This window comes from Narcine bancroftii, chromosome 10 (genome assembly GCF_036971445.1).
Source record: "Narcine bancroftii isolate sNarBan1 chromosome 10, sNarBan1.hap1, whole genome shotgun sequence".
In the NCBI taxonomy this organism is placed as follows: Eukaryota; Metazoa; Chordata; class Chondrichthyes; order Torpediniformes; family Narcinidae; genus Narcine; species Narcine bancroftii.
In genome coordinates, this window is record NC_091478.1 from 61,991,802 (window position 1) to 62,014,455 (window position 22,654).

Here is a 22,654-nt window from a genome sequence, read left to right on the forward strand (position 1 = left end):
TTCTTCATTGCTTTCCCCAATATATTTTCTCTTGTTGTATATCTTAGGAATTTTACTAAAATGGATCTTGGTTTTTGTTGTGGTTGTGGTTTAGGGGCTAATGGTCTATGTGCCCTTTCTATTTCCATTTCTTCCTGTAATTCTGGTCTTCCTAGGACCCTGGGGATCCAATCTTTTATAAATTCTCTCATATTCTTGCCTTCTTCATCTTCCTTAAGGCCCACTATCTTTATATTATTTCTTCTATTATAATTTTCCATTATATCTATCTTCTGAGCTAACAGCTCACTATCCCTATCCCTATCCCTATCCCTATCCCTATCCCTATCCCTATCCCTATCCCTATCCCTATCCCTATCCCTATCCCTAACCCTTAACCCTTAACCCTAACCCTAACTATTCTGAGCTAAATTAGATTCTTCTAATTTCTTTTTTAATTCCTCTACTTCCATTTCTATGGCTGTTTCTCGTTCTTCCACATTGTCCACTCTTTTTCCTATATATGACATGACCATCTCTAATCTATTCATTTTTTCTTCTGTACTTTTTATTCTTCTTTTTATTTCACTAAATTCTTGTGATTGCCATTCTTTTATTGATTCCATGTATTCTTTTAAAAAAAAATATCCATGTACTTGCCCTTCCCTTCTTCTTCCATTTCTCTGTGTTCTTCCTCTTCTTCTTCCTCTGGGTTGGTCATCTGTTGTTTCTTTGATTTCCTTTTACACTCTTCTTTCTTGTTCTCATTGTTTTCTATGTTCTCCTCTTGCTGCTGTGTTGTGGCTGTCAATTTCAGCTGTGGAGATCGACTCCTCAGCTGGTCCCCCCTCCCATCAGAGTTTTTTTTGTCTTGCGCGACTCCTCGCGCATGCACGGTTGCGCACTTTTGCTTGGCTCCGCGAGCCATTTTTGTAGTCCCGAGCTCGGGACTTCGACTGACCTGAGGGAGCGGGCTTCTCTCTCCACAGCGGGCCTCCTCGGACAGGTAAGGCCTTCACCTACTTCTTACGATGTCTTTTCTTCTTCTCTTCTTTCCGTTGCTTTCGACTTTTCTTTCTTCGCTGCCATTTTCTTCCCACCTTTACTTTCACTTTAATTTAATTTTCGTGTTTGCGCCTTTGTGTTTTCTCTGTTTTTTTTAAACTTTTCCGGAGAGGGCTGGAGTTCCCCGACCGGCCACTACTCCATCACGTGACTCCTCCCCAGCAGAGTTCTTGTTTGACGTTCCCTTAGTTTCCCCCAGATTTTTAGAACTCGAGGACAGCCTACAGTGGCCAACAAGCCTCCTGGCTCGCATTTCCTTAGGATGTGGTTGGGAAATCCAAGCAATAACAGGGAGGACATGTGGACTCCACACGGGTAGCACCAGGGGTCAGGATCAAATTGAGGCCACTGGCCTGCACCGCAAAGCTGGAAGTGGGCAAGCAAAAGGTTGAAGGGTGAATGTCTTCCTTTGGACAATGGTTGCCCAGCCCACTCCACACCACCGACCCCTGAGCTGTGCCCTTTCCTTTTCCAGAGCCGAGAGGCAGAAAATCTCTACACTGGGATCCAGAGCGGGAATTACGATGTCCGCTCTGAGTCACTGAAGGGGCTGGCTGTGCTCTCCAAGGATATCACCTTCGCCCAGGAGTTCATCAGTCGGGATGGGATCGCTGCGCTGGTCCACATTGTGGAGAATGGCAACGAGTGAGTAGAGGGCTGGCAAATGGACAATGCATCCTGATTGCTGCGAGGCCCCCGACCCTCATCGCCCCTGACCCTGCAATCCAGCTCCCGGCACCTTTGCAGTCGCACAACCCAATGATAACTATCATTCGCTAGTACACACCATTAAGACGCTATTACAGCACAGCAGCCCGGTTCGAATCCGGCACTGTCCGTAAGGAGTTTCCATGTTGTCCCTATGACCTCCGTAGGTTTCCTCCAGGTGCTCCAGTTTCCTCCCACCTTGAAAAATAGACAGTGTTTGTGGTTAATTAGTGTATGTGGATTGCATCGCTCGAAGGCCAGATCCCGTGCAGGATCTCCAAATTTAAAATAATTAAAATCCGATGTCACGAGACAACACCAAAACGCTCCTTTGTTGCAGGTTACAGTGAGATGGTGATGTGTGCATTCAAGTGCAAGCTTTTTTAATATTCGATGTGTCATATTTGTATGTGTTTGGAAAGAGTTTCTACGTTCTCTCCGTGACTGCATGGTTTTCTTCGGCTGCTCCCATTTCCTCCCATGTTCCAGACGTATGTGGTTGGTAGATCAATTGATCGCATAAGGGTGTGTATTTGGGCGGCGCGGGCTCGTGGGCCAGAATGGCCTGTTACCGTGCTCTTATCTCTAAATTTTAAATTTAAATTTTTTTTAGACAGCATGGTAACAGGCCATGAGTCCGTGCCGCCCAATTAAGATACACCCTCCCCCGCCCCCCCCCCCCCCCACCTGTTACCTTTTAAACAGTGGAAGGAAACTGGAGCCCCTGGGAAAACCCGCACAGACATGGGGAGAACATACAAACTCCTTACAGACAGCGCGGGATTCGAACCCCAGTCCCGATCGCTGGTGCTGAAAAGGCCTGGCACTAACCAAGCCACCCTTTAAAGAACAAATCTGCAAAATACGTTGCAGTTAATTCTGCAGGTGACTCCCGCAGCCAAAGCACCAGCCTCTGTCACGTCAAGGGCGGCAGGTGCAAGGAGACTCTGCTGCCTACAAATTCCTCCCCCAACCTCCCCAAATCACGCTCCGTTCCAACTTGGAAAAATATCACGTTGTCACAATTGCCTCTTCCAAAACACTGGAACTCCTTCACTGCAGCAGTTGGATGTGAGCCAACAATGCTTGGGTCCCAAAAATGAATGTCCCATTGGATTCCACCCCCCCACCAACCCCCGTTCTTGATTGTGGGGTTGTGGGGGGGGGGCGCATAGGATTCAGGGAGGCAAAGTTGCTTGTGATCCCCATTGCTATTTGCTTGTTGGACTGAGGGAAAATTATTGATGTCTCAATTCCAATTTCTGGAACTGGAACCCCCCCTCCCTCCCCCCCCTTCATTTGTCCCCCTTCCTACCCACACATTCTCATCTGCCATTTCTCTTTTGTTCCATCCCCCCCCCCCCACCCAACCCCCATCTCCCCACTGGATTCCTCCCCTCTCTCCCCTTCACTCCTCCTGTCCCCTTCCATCTGGTTTCACTTTATACCATCATTCTCCCCTGCTCCGATCCCAGCACCGGCCACCTGCTCTGCACCCTGTGTCACTCACCTTCCTCCATCTCACCCCTTTGCCCTTCTTGCCCCTCTCTCTTCTCCGCCCCCCCTTTGTACCTACCAATCCCCTGCCTTTGTCTGTCATGTTGCACCACTGCCTCGTCAGCCAGAAACTCCCCTCCCCTCCCACCCTGCTCTTACACAAACATTCCTCAACCCTGGTGGAGGTTTGGTCCGAGATGTCGTTCATTCATTCCCCCCCCCCCCCTCCACTGATGCTGCTTGACCCACTGAGTTCCTTCAGCTTCCAATGTCCTTATATGTACCTCCACATTCTGCTTCCGCAGGCCACAACCCTCTGTGACCAGGCCTCCTCAACCAAGTCGCTGAGAATTTTAGTTTTGTCATCAAATTTACAACTTTGATTCACCTCTAATTTGTTTCTGGGGTCAGTAATATTTGCCTTCACAATCCTGGAGAAACTCAGCAGGTCAAACAGCAGAGATGAAAATATACTGTATACTTGGCAAATTGTCGGCAGGTGGTGAGGGGAAGAGCATGGTCCCACAGGCAGTAGTTGGATAAGGGAGGGAGGGCAGCAGTAAACAGGTGGATGCTTTGTGAATGGAGAGTGAAATGGGGGTGGGGGGGGAGAGTGGACGGGCCCTTCAGAACGCTGACTGCCTTTGCCAGGCAGGCGGAGATGTAGATGGAGTCCACAGGTTCTGATCTCAAGCAGGCTATCTCCTGTCCCACGCTGTGATGCACCCAAGCCAGTCTGCTTTGGATGGGGCACAGCAGAGGGATAAGAGGGATGTGCCAAACGGACCCCAAACTAAGCCTAAACAGCCCCACTGTTGACACAAAGGTGGCAATTTATTACCTCATCCCTCAGACACAACACATGCGATTTAACTTGTCCGCAGTGTCTAAGTCATCAAAAGTCTTTGTGTCTGCTTCAATACCAGATTCAACATCCAATTAGTACCAACACAGTTAAAACACTCACACAGGGATGGAACTTAAATGAGGAGCATAGAGTGGGGAGAAGAATGGTTGAGGTTCTCTTACTCTTTCACTCACTACTCTCTCTCGCACTCTCTTTCTCTTCTCTGCCTCTCTCTCATTCATTTTCTCCTCTCTCTCTCTCTCTCTCTTCTGCTTACTCTATCTTCTCCCCCTCTTTCTCTCTCTCTCCCTCACTCTCTCTATCTCCCTCTCATTCACTCTCTCGTGTGGAGGGCCTTGCCCTTCAATGCACAAATCAACCTTGAATGGGACTGGAGCTGGACCTAGCAGGAATAGCTGGGCTCGGATCTTCACGGTCTGGTTATTGCAGGTGGAGTGGGTTGGACAGTGGCCCCACCAGCTGCTCAGAACTCCAGCGACCCCAGTTCGATCACATCCTCCATTGTGGTCTGTGGGCTTTTCACACCTTCTCCCTTTCGGCCCTGCAGATTTCCTTTGAGAACTCTGATTTTCTCCCAGTTCACATCCCAAAGACACAAGAGCTGATGGGTTAATTGCCAACGGTCAGTTGCCTGAAGTGCATGGTTGAGAGGAAGAATCGTGGGGGACCGTGGATGAGAACGTGGGATGAATGCCAAATCAGTGTTAATGAGTGGTAGATGGTTAATGTGGATTCTGGGCCGAAGGGCCTGTTTCTTGACTGTCTCTCCATAATAATAATAATCATTGAGGGTTCTCCAGACCTCCTGCCCCAGATGACTGTTCTGTTACACACATGACCTTTCCCTGACTGTTCCCTGTGTCTTTCAGCACTGGTGAGAGTTTGGCCCACACTCTCAATGCATTCATCGAGCTGATGGAACATGGTGTTGTCTCCTGGGAGACCCTTACCCATACCTTCATTAAGAAGGTAAGCCCCAAGCTTCAAATTAAATTGTCTGCAGCTGCTGAAAACCTGAGATAAAATCAGGCAGATGCTGGAATTGCGTAGCAGTTCAGACAGCATCGGAGGGGAGAGAAGCAGAGTTAATGGAGTAAAAACATGTTGCTGGAAAAACTAAGTATATCAAACGGTGTCAAACAGATAAAAAATACTTAACTGACATTTTTGGGCATAAGCCTTTCATCAAGGTAAGGAAAAATGTTGGCAGGCATCTGAACAAAAAGGTAAGATGGGGGAGGATAGGGGGAAGAGCATGGTCCCAAAGATGGAGAAGGGAGGGAGGGCACAGCAGCAAGATAGGGGGAGGTATGGCTCAGTAGATAGAGAGGAAAGGGGGGTAGAGAGCTGACGGGGAAGGAAAGGGAGAGGGATAGAAATTAGCAGAAACTGGAAAAGTCGATGTTAATACCATCTGGTTGGAGAGTGTCCAGGCATTAAGATAATCAAGGGTTGTTCCTCCAAATAATGGATGGTCTTGGCAGGATAGAACGTGAGGCCATGGACAGACATGTGAACATGGGAGTAGGGCACAGAATTGAAGTGGTAGGCTACTGGGACATGCTTATCACCGATGTGGACAGAGCGGATGTGATCTCGCAGTCTGTGCTGAGAGTTAGAACCACAGAGTTAATGTTTTGAGTCTGAGACTTTTCACTAGACCTCAGCTTTCTGCGAGATGTTGATGGTCACTGGGTGTCATCAGCTCTTGTCACCCATGTTGGTTTCACTGGGGTTATCCTGCGGGTCCAAATCAACACAGTGTCTGCTTTTAGAGCGAGTAGACAGACTCATTCATCACCGTGTCAATGTGCAAGGTCCATTTTACCCAATAGGTTGTCCTTCAGCACAGGCTCTGACCTCCCATCCATTGAAGATATCTATGGGCCAAAGGCACCAGACAGCCAAATGGTGGAGTGACGGTCTGTGGACACAGGAACCTGAAGAGAAAATGGTCCCTGAGCCTTACTCCATGTTTACCATAAGGGATAGGGACAGAAATAGGCTAATCAGCCCATTGAGTCTGCCCTGCCATTCAATCATGATCCATTTCCACTCAGCCCCACTGCCTGGCCTTCTCCCACCCATATCCTTTGATACCCTGGCTAATCAAGAACCTATCAATCTCTGTCTTATATAGACCCAATGACTTGGCCTCCACAAATGCCTGTGGCAACAAATTCCACAGATTCACCACCCTCTGGCTGAAGAAATTCCTCCGCATCTCTGTTCTAAGTGGATACCCTTCAATTCTTGTCCTAGACTCTCCCACGATGGGAAACAACCTTTCGACATCTACTCTGCCCATGTCTTTCGAGGTTTCAATGTGATACCCCCTCATTTTCCAAAATTCCAATGAGTACAGGCCAAGAGCCTTCAAATGTTCATCATATAATAACCCTTTCATTCCCGGAATCATCCTTGTGAACCTGCTCTGAACCCTATCTCATGTCAGCACATCCTTTCTTAAGCAAGGAGCCCAAAACTGCTCACAGTACTCAAGTGAGCTCTCCCCAGTAGCCTCAACATCCCTGACCTTGTATTCTATTCCTCTCCAAAAACAACTCAACCTGCAAGTTTACCTTCAGGCAATCCTGCATGAGGACTTCAAAACCCCTCTGCATCTGGGAATTTTCGATTTTATCCCTGTTTATTTTTTTTTCTACAGAGGTCCTGACATCGTATTCCATCTGCCACTTCTCTACCAATTCTCCTAATCTGCTCAAGTCCTCATTTTTTTTCCTTGACCCAACCTGCTCCTACACCTACCTTTGTATCATCTGCAAACTTGGCCACAAACCCATTCATTCCATAATCAAAATCATTGATATACAACGTAAAAAGCAGCGGCCCCAACACCGACCCCTGTGGAACACCACCAGCAACTAATCGGCAGCCACCCAGGATATGATCCCTGTATTCCGACTCTCTGCTTCCAGCCAATCAGCCAATGCTCTACCCATGCTGGAATGTCTCTTGCTTTACCCAGGGCTCATGTTCAGTAGCCTCATTTGTGACAGCTTGTCAAAGGTTTTCTGAATATCCAAATACACAACATCCATTGCCTCTCCTTCATCGAGCCTGCTTGTCATTTCTTCAGGGATTCCAATAGGTTTCTCAAGCAACATTTTCCCTCAAGGAAGGCATGCTGGCTTTGGCCTGCCTTGTCATGTGCCTCCAAATACTCCCATAACTTCATCCTTGATGATCGGCTACATCTTCCCAACCACTGATGTCAGGCTAACCAGCCTCTAATTTCCTTCCTGCTGCCTCCCTCCCTTCTTGAATAGTGGGGTAACATTTGGAATTTCCAGTCCTCTGGGACCTTGTCAGAATCTATTGATTCCTGAAAGATCATTACCAATGCCTCCACAATCTTTACAGCTCCTTCTTTCGGAGTCCGACGGTGCGATCCATCTGGTCCAGCAGGCTTTTCTGCCCTTAGACCATTCAGCTTTCTGAGCATCTTCTCCCTTGAAATAGTAACTGCACTCACTTCCCTTCCCTGATGCCCTTGGACTTCCAGCACACGGCTAATGTCATTCACTGGAAGACTGATGCCAAATATTCATTTAACTCCTCTGACATTTCCCTGTCTCCCATTATTACTTCTCCAGTGCCATTTTCTAGAGGTCTAATACCTACTCTCTTTTATTCTTTTCATTCTTGAAGAAGCTTTTTATATCCTTTGATTTTCAACATGCAGCACGGTAACAAGCCCTTTTGGCCCATGAACCCGGCCCACCCAGTTACAACCCCTGTACGTTTTTGAAGGGTGGGAGAAAACAGGAACACCCAGAGGAAACTCACCCAGACATGGGGAGAACATCCAAACTCCTCACAGACAGCGCCGGATTTGAACCGAGGACTGTGGTGCTAGGGTCGTTGCGTTAGCTGCTAAGCTAACCGTACCATTCCTATCTACTTTTCTAGTCTACTTTCCTACTTTTTCTTCCTTCTGAGTTTTTTTTAGTTGCCTTATGTGTGTTTTTTTTAATTCTATATTTATCGCACTATGAACCATATCAACCAATATATTTGAGATGTATCTCTATAAATATTCACAGTGACATTTTCTCTTTTTTCCCCCAATCCCTCCCCCCCTCCAAAAACAATAGATATTGGACATATAAAATACAATCAAACAATATCTTTATACAAAAGGAATACAAACATAAAAGACATGTCATCTACTTATACACATTAAATCTGATCGTCTTTATCTTCTTATCATTTTAGGTGGTGGTGGTCCGAGGCCTGCTCTTTCTGTTTTGTTCCATATATGGTTCCCAGGTTTTTTCAAGCATTGTAACTTTGTCTTTTAAATTATATGTGATTTTTTTTTCTAATGGGATGCACTTAAACTTAGTTATATATTCCATTAATGTTTATAGTCATATTGTCCAACGTGGCCATCTTATATCTTTATTTTCACTTCTTTTCTGCTTCTTCACCACCTCCATCCCCCTTTTATTTCCATTATTGTTTTTTAAGTTTTCCTTTTTAATCTCAATATATGACAACACATTAAGACATGAAATACCCCAACAGTCCCCACAAGCAATAACCCTTTAACCCAAATGAACCTCCCCTCCTTGGATTGTCTCCTGTCCCTTGACGGCAACCACAACTCCCCTTTCCATTCGGTTTGCGAACTTACTCGCAAACGTCAACTGATTTCGCAGTGACCATTATTCTCCCCCACCCCCCCCCAAGAATACTATTTTCCTATACATATAACAAAGCTCTCTCTCTTTTTATCCCCCTTCTTCCCCTTCTCTTATCCATCTTTATAGATTTATTATCTTTATATTTTTACATATTTTTCTATATTTTCTTGCCAGTCATCCTTCTTGTCACTCCTCCTCCTCTCTTCTCCTGTCCTCCAAATGTTCAGAAAATTCTTGGGCTTTCTTTGGGTCTGAGAACAGTCTATTCTGTTCCACAGGAATGAATACTTTGAGTACTGCTGGATATCTTAATATAAAGTTATACCCTTTCTTCCATAAGATTGTTTTTGCCACGTTGAATTCCTTCCTCTTCTTTAAAAGTTCGGGTAAAAAAATATTTTTTGTCCCTTATATTCCAACGGCTTATTGTCTTCTCTAACCTTCTTTCTTGCCTGCTCCAGTATGTTTTCTCTTGTCGTATATCTTAGAAATTTTACCAATAAGGATCTCGGTTTTTGATGTGGTGGCGGTTTCAGTACTAGTACTCGATGCGCCCTTTTGATTTCTATTTCTTCATGTGAATCTGTCGTTCCCAGCACCTTCAGGATCCATCCTTTTATAAATTCCTTCATATCTGACCCTTCTTTCAGGCCCATCTGTAGTTTTCCAATACGTCATCACCTACGGCACCTAGAACGCTTCCACCAGCGTTGTCTCCACTCCATCCTCAACATTCATTGGAGCGACTTCATCTCCAACATCGAAGTACTCGAGATGGAAGAGGCCGACAGCATCGAATCCACGCTGCTGAAGATCAAACTGCGCTGGGTAGGTCACGTCTCCAGAAGGTCACGCCTCCTTCCCAAGATCATGTTATTTGGCGAGATCTCCACTGGCCACCATGACAGAGGTGCACCAAAGAAGAGGTACAAGGACTGCCTAAAGAAATCTCTTGGTGCCTGCCACATTGACCACTGCCATTGGGCTGATATCGCCTCAAACCGTGCATCTTGGCGCCTCACAGTTCGGCAGGCAGCAACCTCCTTTGAAGAAGACCACAGAGCCCACCTCACTGACAAAAGACAAAGGAGGAAAAACCCAACACCCAACCCCAACCAACCAATTTTCCCTTGCAACTGCTGCAACCGTGTCTGCCCCTGTCCCGCATCAGACTTGTCAGCCACAAACGAGCATGCAGCTGATGTGGACATTACCCCTCCATAAATCTTCGTCCGCGAAGCCAAGCCAAAGAAAGAAAGAAAGATTTTTTTGTGACAATAAATCTTGTGTCTCTTTAAATTTTTTTTCCCTCTTTCTTTCATCTTCCGTCTTAAATCATTTATCTCCATTTCTACAGCAGCTTCTCGTTCCTCCACATTTTCTACTCTTTTCCCTATTTCAGTCATGACCAACTCTAAGCTTTGCATTCTATCTTCAGCTCTTTTCATTTTTCTTTTGATTGAACTAAATTCTAACGATAGCCATTCTTTTAATGACCTCATTTGTTCTTCAAAAAAGGCTTTATCTAAATTTTGTCCTTCTATTTTACCTTCTTCTTTCCTTTGAAATTCATGGTCTTCCTCCTCTTCTTCTGTGTCTGTATCTATGTCTGTGTCATCTTCTTCTCTGTATCTGTGTATCTTCATCCTTCTCTGGTGAGCTGCTTCTGTATCCTTGCTGGGCCTCCAGCTGCTATGTCTCCTGTTGTTGGGCTTCCTGCTGCAGTTCAACCCGGTGCTGGGCCTCCTGCTGCAGGTTGACCAGCTGCTGGGTCTCCTGGCACAGGTCGTCCCCCTGTCGGTCGCCCCGTGGCCATTCACCCTCTTCCAGCCCTTCATTCTCTTTCTCACCACTTTTCTTTTCTTCTTTCCTGTTTACCTCCCCCAGCTGGGCGTCTCTCAGTTGGCCGCTCCACAGCTCGCTGTTTCTCAGCTGAGTCCCCCTCCCGTCGACGTTAACCTTTTCTTTTACTTGTGTACTGCGCATGCACACCTCTTCTTGGCTCTGAGAGCCATTTTTGGAGTCCACCAGTCGGGAGGACACTGCTCCTTTGGGGACTCACCACACCGGAGATCGGCCGCTCCTCTCCACGGTGGCTCTCTGATCCGACGTGCAGGTAAGGCCTTCGTCTTTCTTCTCCAATTATTTTCCTTCTTCCGTTTTCTCTGTTTTTCTTACTTTTTCTCTTTTGGGGGCCATCTTCTGTCTCTTTGTAACTTTATCTTTTTCTTCCTGTATTTTATTGAGCTCCGCTTTTTCACATTTTTTTTTCTTTTCCTTGGAGAGGGCTGTTTCCACCCAACCAGCCACTACTCCATCACGTCACCCCCACCCCAAACTCATGTTTAAAAACTTTCCCGTCCTCTATCTTCCCACTAATTTTTGCTTCCTCTCTTGCTTTTACATTAGCTTTGGCTTCCCTTGTCGGCCACAGTTGTGATATTTTTCCATTTGAATATTTCCTATTTTTTGGTGGATATTTATCCTGCACCTTCCTCATTTCTCCCAGAAACTTCATCCAGTGCTACTTTGCCACCCTCCCTACAAGGGCCCCCTTCCAATCGGCTTGCCTAGTTCATCTCTCACACTACTGCAATTCCCTTTACTCCACTGAAAAATTGACACACCTGACTTTAGCTTCTCCGTGTTGAATTTCAAATTGAACTCAATCATAATGTGATCACTGTCCCCTAATGGTTCCTTTATCCAAAGCTCTCGAGTCACCTCTGGTGCATTACACAACACCCAATGCAGTACAGCTTCGCTGGGAGACTGTGAGAGGTAGTGGAGAGGGAACGATCCTCTGTGTTTTATCCCTTTTTGATCTCTTCCCCAGGAGAATGTGAGAGAGCACAGTTCCCTGTGTCTTACCCCAGTTGCTGGCTGCCCTGTGAGATTGTGAGAGGCAGTGGCTTTGCTCTGGGAGAGTGTGCTGGAACGGTATCGAGGGAACCAAACTCAGTCCCTGAACTGTCCTGCGCCTGTCCTGGGAGTGGTGGGTGCTGAAATTGGAAGGAACTGCAGCTCAGACTCTTTTGTTTCACGGATTAATGAGTAACAGAGAAAAGTGAAGCAATAAAAAATGGGAAAGGCAAGCAAGGAATGCAGAGCAGCCTTTCACCGATGACCATTTGTGCACATATCTAGATTGCCGGTTTTGTGAACAAGTCTGCCATGGATGCCTCGATTCAGCAGTTGTCCCTGGCCATCCTCGAGAGTATGGTGCTCAGCAGCAGCTACCTCTTCCAGCTGGTGAAGAACGAGGTGCCTCTGGACAGGCTGATCTCCCACCTACAAGTGTAAGTGGCTGCCGGAACTGATCGGGAGCCCGCCCATTCACAGGGAACCGCTGCACCCCTTCCCAGACGGGAGGCGGGGGTGGGGGAGAATCACCAATCCAGTCGCGAATCCCAGCCGTGAGCAAAAAAAAAGAAAAAAAACAGAGCCGCTGGAGGAACTCGGTGGGTCAGGCAGCATCTGTGGATGGAAAGGAACAGTTTAGGGTTGGGACCCTGCACCAGAATGTCCCTTCCCACACAGATGCTGCCTGACCCACTGAGTTCCTCCAGCAGTGGTCATCTTGCTCCAGATTCCAGCATCCGCCGGCTTGGGTGCCTACAGGCTCCAACTCCCTGGCCGTGTTGAGGACAACAATGGGTGGGGTTCCTTTCCAGCTGGCGACTAAGGTATGTGCAGGGCATGTACTCATGTACTCATGCGATCTGCGGTAAGGTTTTGTAAAGAACACTCACCTTAAAGCAATGTCTTCTGGTATTAGCTTTTGTCACCCCAGGGGAAAAAAAACCCTCTCTTTCTAAGCCCCTCATAATCGTTTCTACATCCATTAAGTCACCTTTCATTCTTCATCGGTCCAAAGAGAAAAGCCCTAACTCTGTCATCCTTGCTTCATAAGAAATGTTCTCCAATTCTGGTAAGTCTCCTCTGGACCCTCTCCAGAGCGTCTACATCCTTCCTGTAATGAGGTGACCAGACTGAAAACATAGCAGTGAAGAGGCCCCCTGTGATACTGGTGAGAGGAAAGGCCATTTGTTCGCCTCCGTAATCTGAAGATCTCCTTTCCCACTCCCTACCTGGCATTACCCAGTGGCCCTGCTTCTCAGGACTCGTCTACTTTCTCTTCAGTAAACCGTGCTGTACCTGATACTGTTTGCATGTGACATTTCATTATTTTCCAACACACAATACATCAGAATCCATTGTCATGAGCAAGTCACTAAATCTGGTGCTTTGCAGCATCACATTGCAAACATTCATATAACAGTAAATAGAGAAACAAAATAGGGCACAAAAAGTAAGGCAGTGGCTTTGGTTCACTGACTATTCAGGAACCTGATGGCAGCGGGGAAGACGCTGTCCTTGTGCCGCTGAGTGCTTGTCTTTAGGCTTCTGCGCCTTTTCCCTGAGGGTAGCAGAGTGAAGAGGGCATGGCCTGGGGGCTAGGGTCTTTGAGGATAGAGGCTGCTTTTTTAAGACGCTGCCTCATGTAGATGTCCTCGATGGAGTGAAGGCTGATGTCACAGGCTGAGTTAACAACACCCTGCTGTTTCTGCCCAGAGCTTGTGTTTCCTTCCCTCTCCCTTTCTCAGTCCTTTCTGCCACAGCAAGGCGGCTGTGGGCATTGATCTGGGTCCCCCTCCATTCCACCAGAGAGTAGGACAGAAATCCATGGAATCTTACAGAAACTCTGGTTCCTTGGGAGTTGATCAAACCCTTCAACACAGAGATCCACGGGCTCCCTTTCACGTCAGGGGAGTGAGGAAAACAGCTTAGCCTTGGGCTCTGACTCATTATGAGAAAGTGACAGAAGATGGTCATGATTCACGCCCCAAGTGTCAGCAGATCCTCCTGTGTTTAACCCGCTTTCCCGGAAAGATGGCATTTGCCTCCTCCACTGTGGGCAGTGCCCTTCGCCTTCTCATCCCTGCTTCCAATGGTTGGCAAGGCTCACTGGCTCCGTGACATGGAGAATTCTCTAGCTGGGTGTCGGTCTCCACTCTTTGACTCCTTGCCAGAGCCCCATCTTCTCTTTTCTCTTACAGGACGAACCAGATGATTCAGACTAAAGCAATGGCCTTGATCATCGCCCTGCTACTGAGCTCCAGTGATTGGGAGAGGAAGGTAATGTTTCAGGTTTATTGTCAGAGTACATCCATGACATCACATAAAACCCTGAGATTCTCCATGGCAGAATTACCACTAATTGGTAGTTCCAAACAATACTCTACACAGCATAAAACAGGTAAACAAATAAAGAACTGTAAAGAGATAACGAATGTAAGCAAACACAGAAAAACAGAGAACAAAATAGAAAATCAATCTGTTGCATTAGAAACATCTCTCATTAACTGACAACCAACACAAGGTGTTGGTCCAAGCAGAGCCAGAAAAGTGAACCAATAACTCATCTTCCTCAGAAGCCTCATGAAATGCACCACGTCCGCAGTGTCTCTTCCCAACTTTTGCAGGTGCACCGTAGAAGGTATCCCACGGGACAAGAAGACCACAGGAAACTGCAGGGTGGTGAAAACAGCTCAGGCCATCACACCCACCAACATCCACTCCATTGACACCTCCCACTGCCTCCGGAGAGCGGCCGACAACGAGTCAGTGCATCCCCTCCCCAATTTACACCCCATTAATCTACACCCACGGTACGTTTCGAACAGTGGGAGGAAACCAGTGTCCCCCCCCCCCCCCACAGGGAAACCCCATGCAGACACGGGGAGAACATACAAGCTCCTTACGGACAGTGTGGCATTCAAACCTCAGTCCCCATTGCTGATGTGTAAAGGTGTTGCATGACCAATTCACCAGCTGTTCCGCCCTACTCCTACTCAAAGAACCGTTCCTTCCTGCTGTTGTAAGACTCTTGAAGGGATCTCTCATGAGTAAAAGACGATCAGTTGATCTGACAAACCCCACCTCATAGCATCACTCGCACTGTTTGAACTTCTCTCTGTGACACCACCCTCTGAACTTTTGTTCACCCTGCTATACTTGTGTAGGGCTGATTTGCTTGGGTGGCACGCAAAACAGAGCTTTTCTCTGCACCTCAGATCAGCTCTGTAACCGAGATGCTCTGTGGGACAAGCCAAAACACGGCATGGTGGAGCTCTGCATGGCCAATAGTGATGCGGGGGGTGGTACAGCACAGCAGCTGCTGGTGTTTGGTTGGGGTGGATTTGTACTGAAACACCATGAGGGACTTCACGCAACTAAACACATTGAGGGGAAATCTGCCCACCCAACACTGTCTTTAGCATCCAATGACTCCATGTAGAGTTGGTGTTAATAGGTTACAAAGTACAGGAGTGGTACGGACATAAATGATGATTCCTGATGAAGGGTTAAAGTCTGATACAGCCTGACCCAATGAGTTCCTCCCATATTGTGTGATGTAATCCACTTTGTTATCAAAGGGGGAGGGTTATCAGATAGTCCAGTGGGGGTTGGGAAATTGGACAGATTCATGAGAGAGCAGTTTATCAGATGGTCCATCGGAGGTTGGAGAATCAGACAGATGCTTCACAGAGGGTGAGTTATCAGATGGTCCATCGGTGTTGTAAGTGAAGGTTTGTGTGGGTCCCACAGGTTAAGAACCAGACCGAGATCGAGGTACAAAGCACGAGTTTATTCTCAAGAGATGCACATTGAACAACGGGAATCTAAATGCTAAATGAACTTAAACACACAGTTTGCAAGGGGATGGATATACACTGTGGGAAATGAGGGAAATCTGACAGAATTTAGGAAATGACACAAATGCACATACAATAAACAATCAGATCAAGGTAACACTACGTGCCCCTCCCCCACCCCTTGACCTGTACAGACATGGCTCTAACTAACTGGCCTCGGAACTCACCCCAATCCAATGCAAAAGGTGATACAAAAGGAGTCAAGAGAGAGAGCAAAGGAAAGCGTGGTCCTTTATAATCCAGCAGCAGGTATTGGTGGGGGGGGCAATCACTCGAGGGCAGGCTGGGCACCGTTGGCTGCTGTGACCAATGGCTCAAAGCCAAGTGCAGGAGCTCGGCAGGGGTCAGCCCAGGTGAAGCACCTGGGCCACTTAGGTAAAGATCAGGGCTAAGTCCAGTCAGGCTGCCTGGAGCCCAGTACTTGGTCATTTGAACTGCCAATCACGAGTTTCACCTCGATGGCTCGGGGCATGTCCAGCCTTGATTGCCACGCGATGTGTCCTCTGAATAGGAGCCTGTCAGCGCCACCATGTGGCGGCACAATCTCTCTATTACGGTTGTAAGTTGTGCAATTGAACAGGCACATCAGAGAAGGTGTGTTATATAGGATGGTCTGTCTTGGCATGGTTGGATCAAGCTCTTGCATCCCTAGTGGAAGACAGAGACAAATGTGGCAGAGTGCATGGCCTTTGGAATGTATCCATTAGCCTCTATTAATTAGAATTGATATCTTAATCCTTTAAATTAGAACAATGGACATAGCCTCAAGATTCAGGGGGAGTAGATTTAGGATGGAAATGAGGAGGAACTGATTTTCCTAGAAAATTGTGAATCTGTGGAATTCTCTGCCCAAGAAGCTGCCTCATTAAATGTAGTAAAGACACAGAATGAATGACCCACTCCTGCTCCAATTTCTTGTTGGGACTTGCATTAACTAACCCATTCATAATCAGCCGTTACCCAACCCCCTGGTCTCATTGGTCAGGTCCTTGGTGTTGTGAAATTGTTTTTTTTCTGTCAGGAAACAATGGAGTTTCTCAATAAAAGAAACCTGAGGCAATATGTTTTCAAGGTAAGATACATTCACCTGAAATTGGGCAGCCTTTTCAAAGGAGATGTGTGGTCAGGCAAGCCATTCAGAGAGAGAGTGGGATTGGGCAGTCCTATCGGAGAGAGGGTGGGGACTGGGCAGGCCATTCGGAGGGAAGGTGGGGATTGGGCAGGCCGTTTGGAGGGGGGGTGGGGATTGGGCAGGCCGTTCGGAGGGGGGGGTGGGGATCAGACAAACCTTCTAGAGGAAGGATTAACCATTCCAACAGGTAAATATGAGCACTGATCATAAATAAATTTGTTAATCTGATAGTTTAGGCAGAAGATTTAAATTAGTGACTCTCTTGATTCTGTTAATGGATTTTAGTTGCTAGAAGCTTGGATTACCCTCCCTTATTACTGGAGGGTAAGGATTAGTCCTGTGGTGAATAGCAAATAGCACTGTTGCCATGTCAACCCCCTGGTTTGGGGGCTTTTGAATGAGGAGTGATTTGCTGTGTTTTGTGACAGAACATCATCTTGAGTTCCTCCACAATGCGAGATGAGATGGCCCACTACTTGTACGTCCTGCAGTCAATTTCCCTCAACCTCCTGGAGCCCAGAATGAAGGTTCCAATGGACCCTTACAACCAGGTAAGCTGGTACCTCCTTGGAATTGGGAGCTGGGTACCTGAGGTGAAGACCTTTCCTCCACGCTGTGAATGCCTGCAGGGGGCAACGATGGTATTTACAGCTATTTATCCTAGTCATGTAGATCTCATTAGGGTCCTTCACCTATCCCTATCAGTTTGTTCACAGACTCAGTTAAACAGCATGGAAATAGGCCCTTCGGCCCATCTTGCCCATGCCAACCAAGATGTTTGTCTATGCTTATCCTGTTTTATTGCCTTTGGTCCAGAACTTTACTATCTCCTTTGAAACACTCATTGTCCCTGCTTCTACCACTTTCCTCTGGAAGCTTTTCCACCACCTTCTGTGTGAAAATGTTGCCCCTCAGATCCCCTTTAAATCTTTCCCTTCTCTCCTTAAGCCTTTGCCTCCAGTTTTCAACACCCTTCCTCTGGACAAAAGACTGACTATCTGCCCTTAGAATTTTACCAACCTCTATTTGGCCTCCTTCACTCCAGGGAAGGAGTCCCAGCCTCTCCAATTTCTCCCCACGGCCTGAGCCGCGTTCCTGTCAATCTTCTCTGTCCTCCTCTCTAGCTTGATCACCTCCTCCCAGCAGGGTGCCAGTGGGAGTGACGCTCAGCACTGCAGCCAGACCGACACTTGGGGGCACACAGACACTGGAATCTGAAGCCAGGCGTGCTCGGGAGTGCTAGTGGGAGATGAAAGGGGTGGTCAGTGTTTTGGGCCAGCCAAAGTCACGATGAAGGATTTGGCCCGAAACGCCAACCATTCTTTTTTTTTTCTCTCAATCTTTTTTTCTCTCAATCTTTTTATTAACCATATTATAGGTAAACAATACATGAGGAGAATAGGAGGGCAGAATCAAGAAGGAAAACACCCATCATCGGCCATTCTTTCACTCCCACTGATGCTTCTCGACCCGCTGAGTTTCTCCAGCAGATTGTTTATTGGATTGATATAAATTCTCCCACTCTTTTTGCTCTCACCTATTTATTTGCTTCCCGTTGCAGGTCGGTTCATTATTTGGACCACCTCCTCACTCTTTTCACATTAAGGGTATTTTATTGCTTCTATGTTTCTTACTGAATAATTCTACTGCACACCACTTACTTCCTGGTTTTGGGTCATACTTGTCTCTCTCCATTTATTACAAAATGTACCGTATTCATCATAAAAATTACATAGACAGTGCAAGGCCATTTCACATTCATCGTGGCCTGTTCATATATACATAAAGGAAAGCAGTGCACAGACTTGCGACATTCAAAGTGTTATATTCATTTCAGTCCAGTGGTTCTCAACCTTTTACTTTCCACTCACATCCCACTTTAAGTAATCCCTAGGCCATCAGTGCCCTGTGATTAGTAAGGGATTGCTTAAGGTGGGATGTGGGTGGGAAGGCTCAGAATCACTGCTCTAGACCCATTGTTACTGAAATATTTTGCTGGAGAAAAATTGGCATTGGCCCATTTCCTTTGGAGTTATGAAAATGTGCACATAACAAGTCAATGAGGGACGATTAAAACAGTGGTTTTCAACCTTTTTCTTTCCACCCACAGACCACCTTAAGCATTCCCTTACACAGAGCACCGATGGCATAGGGATTACTTAAAGTGGTATGCGAGTGGAAACAAAAAGGTTGAGAACCACTGGTTTAGTACCTTGTAGTATTAAATATTGCATTTCTTCCCCCCCCCCAATTCCCCACCCCCCAGGCTCAATCTCCTGTCTGAAGCCAGGCCCACTCTATCTATTGTATCAAGCTTTTCAGTGTGTAACAGCAATTTAACTCCCTAGAATTGGGGAACATCGGCTCAAGAGAAAAATTTTACGTTTAAATTATTTTTTTTAGAATTTAGGCATACAGCAAGGTAACAAACCATTGCGACCCATAGGTCCGTGACACTCAATTTACACTCCATCAACCTACATTAAGAATGGTGGGAGGAAACTGGAGCCTCCAGAGGAAACCCACGCAGACACAGGCAGAACGTACAGACTCCTTAAACACCGCGCAGGATTCCAGTTCCAATCGCTGGCGCTGTAAAGGCGTTGTCCAACCACTACGCCAACTGTGCTGCCCCGTGTGATGCGTGTTAATTTTGACTTGGTTAGTAATTTGGAAGAAAAAGTGCTTGTCTGGGCAATGGCCCGCTCCTCTTGGCCTTCCATTATAACGAAGTGATGATTGGGGCTGCTCTGACTTCGTATGCTGTCTGTCAGGCGTGTGCGCCTTCTCTGTTCTGACTGCATGGACTTCCTCTTGGTGCTCCAGGTTCTCAGCCATCCCAAAAATGTCCAAGTGAGTTTGCTGCTAATTACCCTTTGGGGCAGAGGGGGTAAGTGGCAAAAAGAACCAAAGGGAAGAGGATGAGCTTGGAGGAGAGCAGGGAAAATAAGTGAGGGGGGGGGATGGATCAGGGATTGCTCCCCAAGAGCACTTGATACAATGGCCATTGTCGGTGTCTAAATGAGGCTCCTTGTATCATTCAGTTCCACACAGAGGAGAGGAACTCAAAACCCCTGAGAGCTTCCCACTTGGTCAACAATTTCCCAGTTCTTCGCACTCTCTGTACCCATGGCCAAAGCATTAGTGGAAAGATGAGGACTCTCTTTTCCCTCGCATGTCATGATCTGAATTGTGGTGGGTGGAGTAGTCGTGAATCTGTGGGGACTGGCAAAGGGGTCTTGTGTCCCTCAGGGAAAATGAGAATTTGACAGCAACTTTAAGGAACAGGAGTGAAACTCACACAGGGCCAGTTAGCTGTGTGGCTGCTCTCATCCTGCACCTCTCCGTGTCACTCTATGCTTCAAAGATAACCTGCTGTGGTTCACAATCGAAGTCTCTCCCCTCCCAACACCCAAGCAGGCCAAGCATCAGGAGCTGTTGGTGACCAGACAGCCCACTCACTACAAGGCTTTAAAACCACACCAGCAGATCTGCTTCTTAGAGATCGACTCCCTCTAGTGGTGATTCAGTTTGGTTCTTAGCATTGTCTGTTCTAAATATCCCAGCTGGCACAGAGTCAGTGGGCTGAAGGGCCTGCTAACAAAAGGACGTCCATAATAGGAGCAGGAGTCTTGTTGAGCCTGCTCCGCCATTCAATAAGATCACTGCTGATCTGGCTGTGGATTCAGCTTCACACCCACCTTTTCCCCATAACCCTTAATTCCCCTACTATTTTGTCACCCACAGTTTGGCGCCAGATACTTTGGCGCTAACAGTTTGGCACCAGACATTTTGGCGGCCACAGTTTGGCACTAACAATTAGGCTCCAACAATTTATTCACTTATTACAATTATCATGACACGAGGAGCGACGCCTCGGGCTGTCGCGCGGGACCCTCCCTGCAGTCGGGACAGTGGCTATCGCTCTATCACATCAGGCTGACCGACACGGCATTATGAGTGCTGGAGGCCTACCAGCATTTGGCGGTGAGTACACGGCAGACAGTGGGAGGGGAACTGGACATCGATCCCCTTGTGATTCCTGATCACCCTCTGCTCCCGGTTCCCCCCTCTGCTGCCAGGTCCCCTCCACCGGTTTTGTGACCGAGCCCTTGTGGGACCGGACACCGATTCCCTTGTGATCCCTGATCACCCTCCGCTCCTGGTTCTCCCCCCCCCCCCGCTGCCAGATCCCCTCCACCCGGTTTCTCCCTGTCTCCCGGTCCCCTCCACCAACCCCTGCCCTGCCCCCCACCCACCCCTGTTCCCTGTTGTCAAGAAACAATTTTAATCAATGCTTAATATTTATTATATTTAATGAAAATTATAAAATAAATGACATGCCATGTCCTTCACCAAATGCAAGCACCAAAATACCCAGCGTCAAATTGTGGGCGCCAAAATGTCCGATTCTGCTATCTTTGTCTCAATTACATTAAATGAGGAAACATCTCCTTCTTCCTTAGCACTGCTAAAGCGTCAGTTACCAGGGTTCAAATCCAGCACTCTCTGTAAGGAGTTTGTACATTCTCCCCGTGTCTGTGTGGGCTTTCTCCAGGTGCTCTGGTTTCCTCCCACCGTTCAAAACGTACCGGGGTCATAGGTTAATTGGTGTATTTGGGTGGCTGGCTTCTGGGCAGGAGGGGCCTGTCGCCATGCTGTGTGTCTAAATTAAATAAATTAAAACTCTTCCCTGGGAGAAGCAGTTCCTCCTCGTCTCCAACCTACATCTATCCCCCCTGAAACTTAAACGACCACCCTGCTGTGTTTCCTTGCTGTGTGAATATCTGCTTCCAGTCGGCTAGTCTCCTGTCGATTCATCAGCTTGCACCTGAGACCCCCACCCCCACCCCCCCCCGACTCCGACTGCCCCAAATAGGTTGCGAACATCTCCGAGCATTTGCTTTATCCAGGTGATGGGAAGGTCACACCAAGATATCCGGGCACTCTGTCCCACACTGGGTCAGTGAAGACCGTGACAACCCCAGAGAATTCCGGACTGTCCTGAAAACTTGAGTGTTCCTTCTCTGCTGTTCTCTGTGAGAGAACAATTTTACCCACTTTCTCTCAGTCCAGTCCCACCTCGCCGCTGAAGGCGCCTAAACCAGACTTCGTGTTATTTTACAGAGGAGTGTGTCTTATGAAGAAAAGTTTGACAGAGCCAGGGTTTTTTTCTTTGCGGTGTTGAAGGATGAGATGTGATTTAATGTATAAGATTATGAGGGGCTTAAATAGGGTGGACAGCCAGCATCATTTTCCTGGGGCAACAACATCAAACACCAAAGGAGAGCAGCTTTAAATGAATGGAAGAAAGTTTCAGGCAAATGTCAGAGGTGAGTTTTATTACACAGAGAGTGAGTGGTAGGTGCTGGGAATGCATTGCTGGAGGCTGGTACAATTGGGACATTCAAAAGACTTAAGTCCCTTTCACACTTGCATCCCACTAAATTGGCCATTCAATGTCCAAGGATAGGAATGGGGATTTGGCCTTTCACACTTGACCACTCCTAACTGGGACACTGAACGCTTTCACACTTGCAAGGAGGCATCCCAGGGTTAGGACTGTTTCACCTTCTACTGGTGACGTCATGACACATCAAGTGATGGTGGACCTGTCCTAAATCCTGATCAATGTATTATGATCTTATAGTTGAACAAAATGAATCATGTCTAATTCTAACAATTAAGCTTTATGTACAGCACAGTATGAGCCCTTCAACCCCTGTCATTGTGTGCCAACCTATATAAACCTTTATAACGGATTGTGGGAAAGTGCTAACAATAAATGGCAAAAGTGGACAATTTTTAAACAGCATGGGAAAGTTTGTAGCGCTATAGCACACAATTTATAAAGACCTCGGAAAAGTTGGTAGCACTATCAGGTACAATTTATATAGCATGGGAAAGTTTATAAATACCGTGGGGGGAAAAGTGATGGTGGACCTGCCCTCCCAAAATTCCATGCAGTAGAGAAAGGGCTGTATGCCCAGATGCATGCCTGGAGCATTCATAGAAG

General features: G+C 47.1%; 1 protein-coding gene across 1 annotated transcript in view; it reads left to right on the forward strand.

Annotated features, from left to right (window-relative positions):
- The window catches only part of LOC138744611 (engulfment and cell motility protein 3-like), a 219,177-nt gene that overhangs the window by 84,991 nt on the left and 111,532 nt on the right, over positions 1–22,654 (forward strand). The window contains 6 exon segments of the mRNA XM_069901012.1: positions 1,520–1,689; positions 4,987–5,086; positions 11,935–12,086; positions 13,848–13,926; positions 16,528–16,578; positions 17,067–17,189. Of these exon segments, the coding sequence (XP_069757113.1) occupies positions 1,520–1,689; positions 4,987–5,086; positions 11,935–12,086; positions 13,848–13,926; positions 16,528–16,578; positions 17,067–17,189 (675 nt within the window).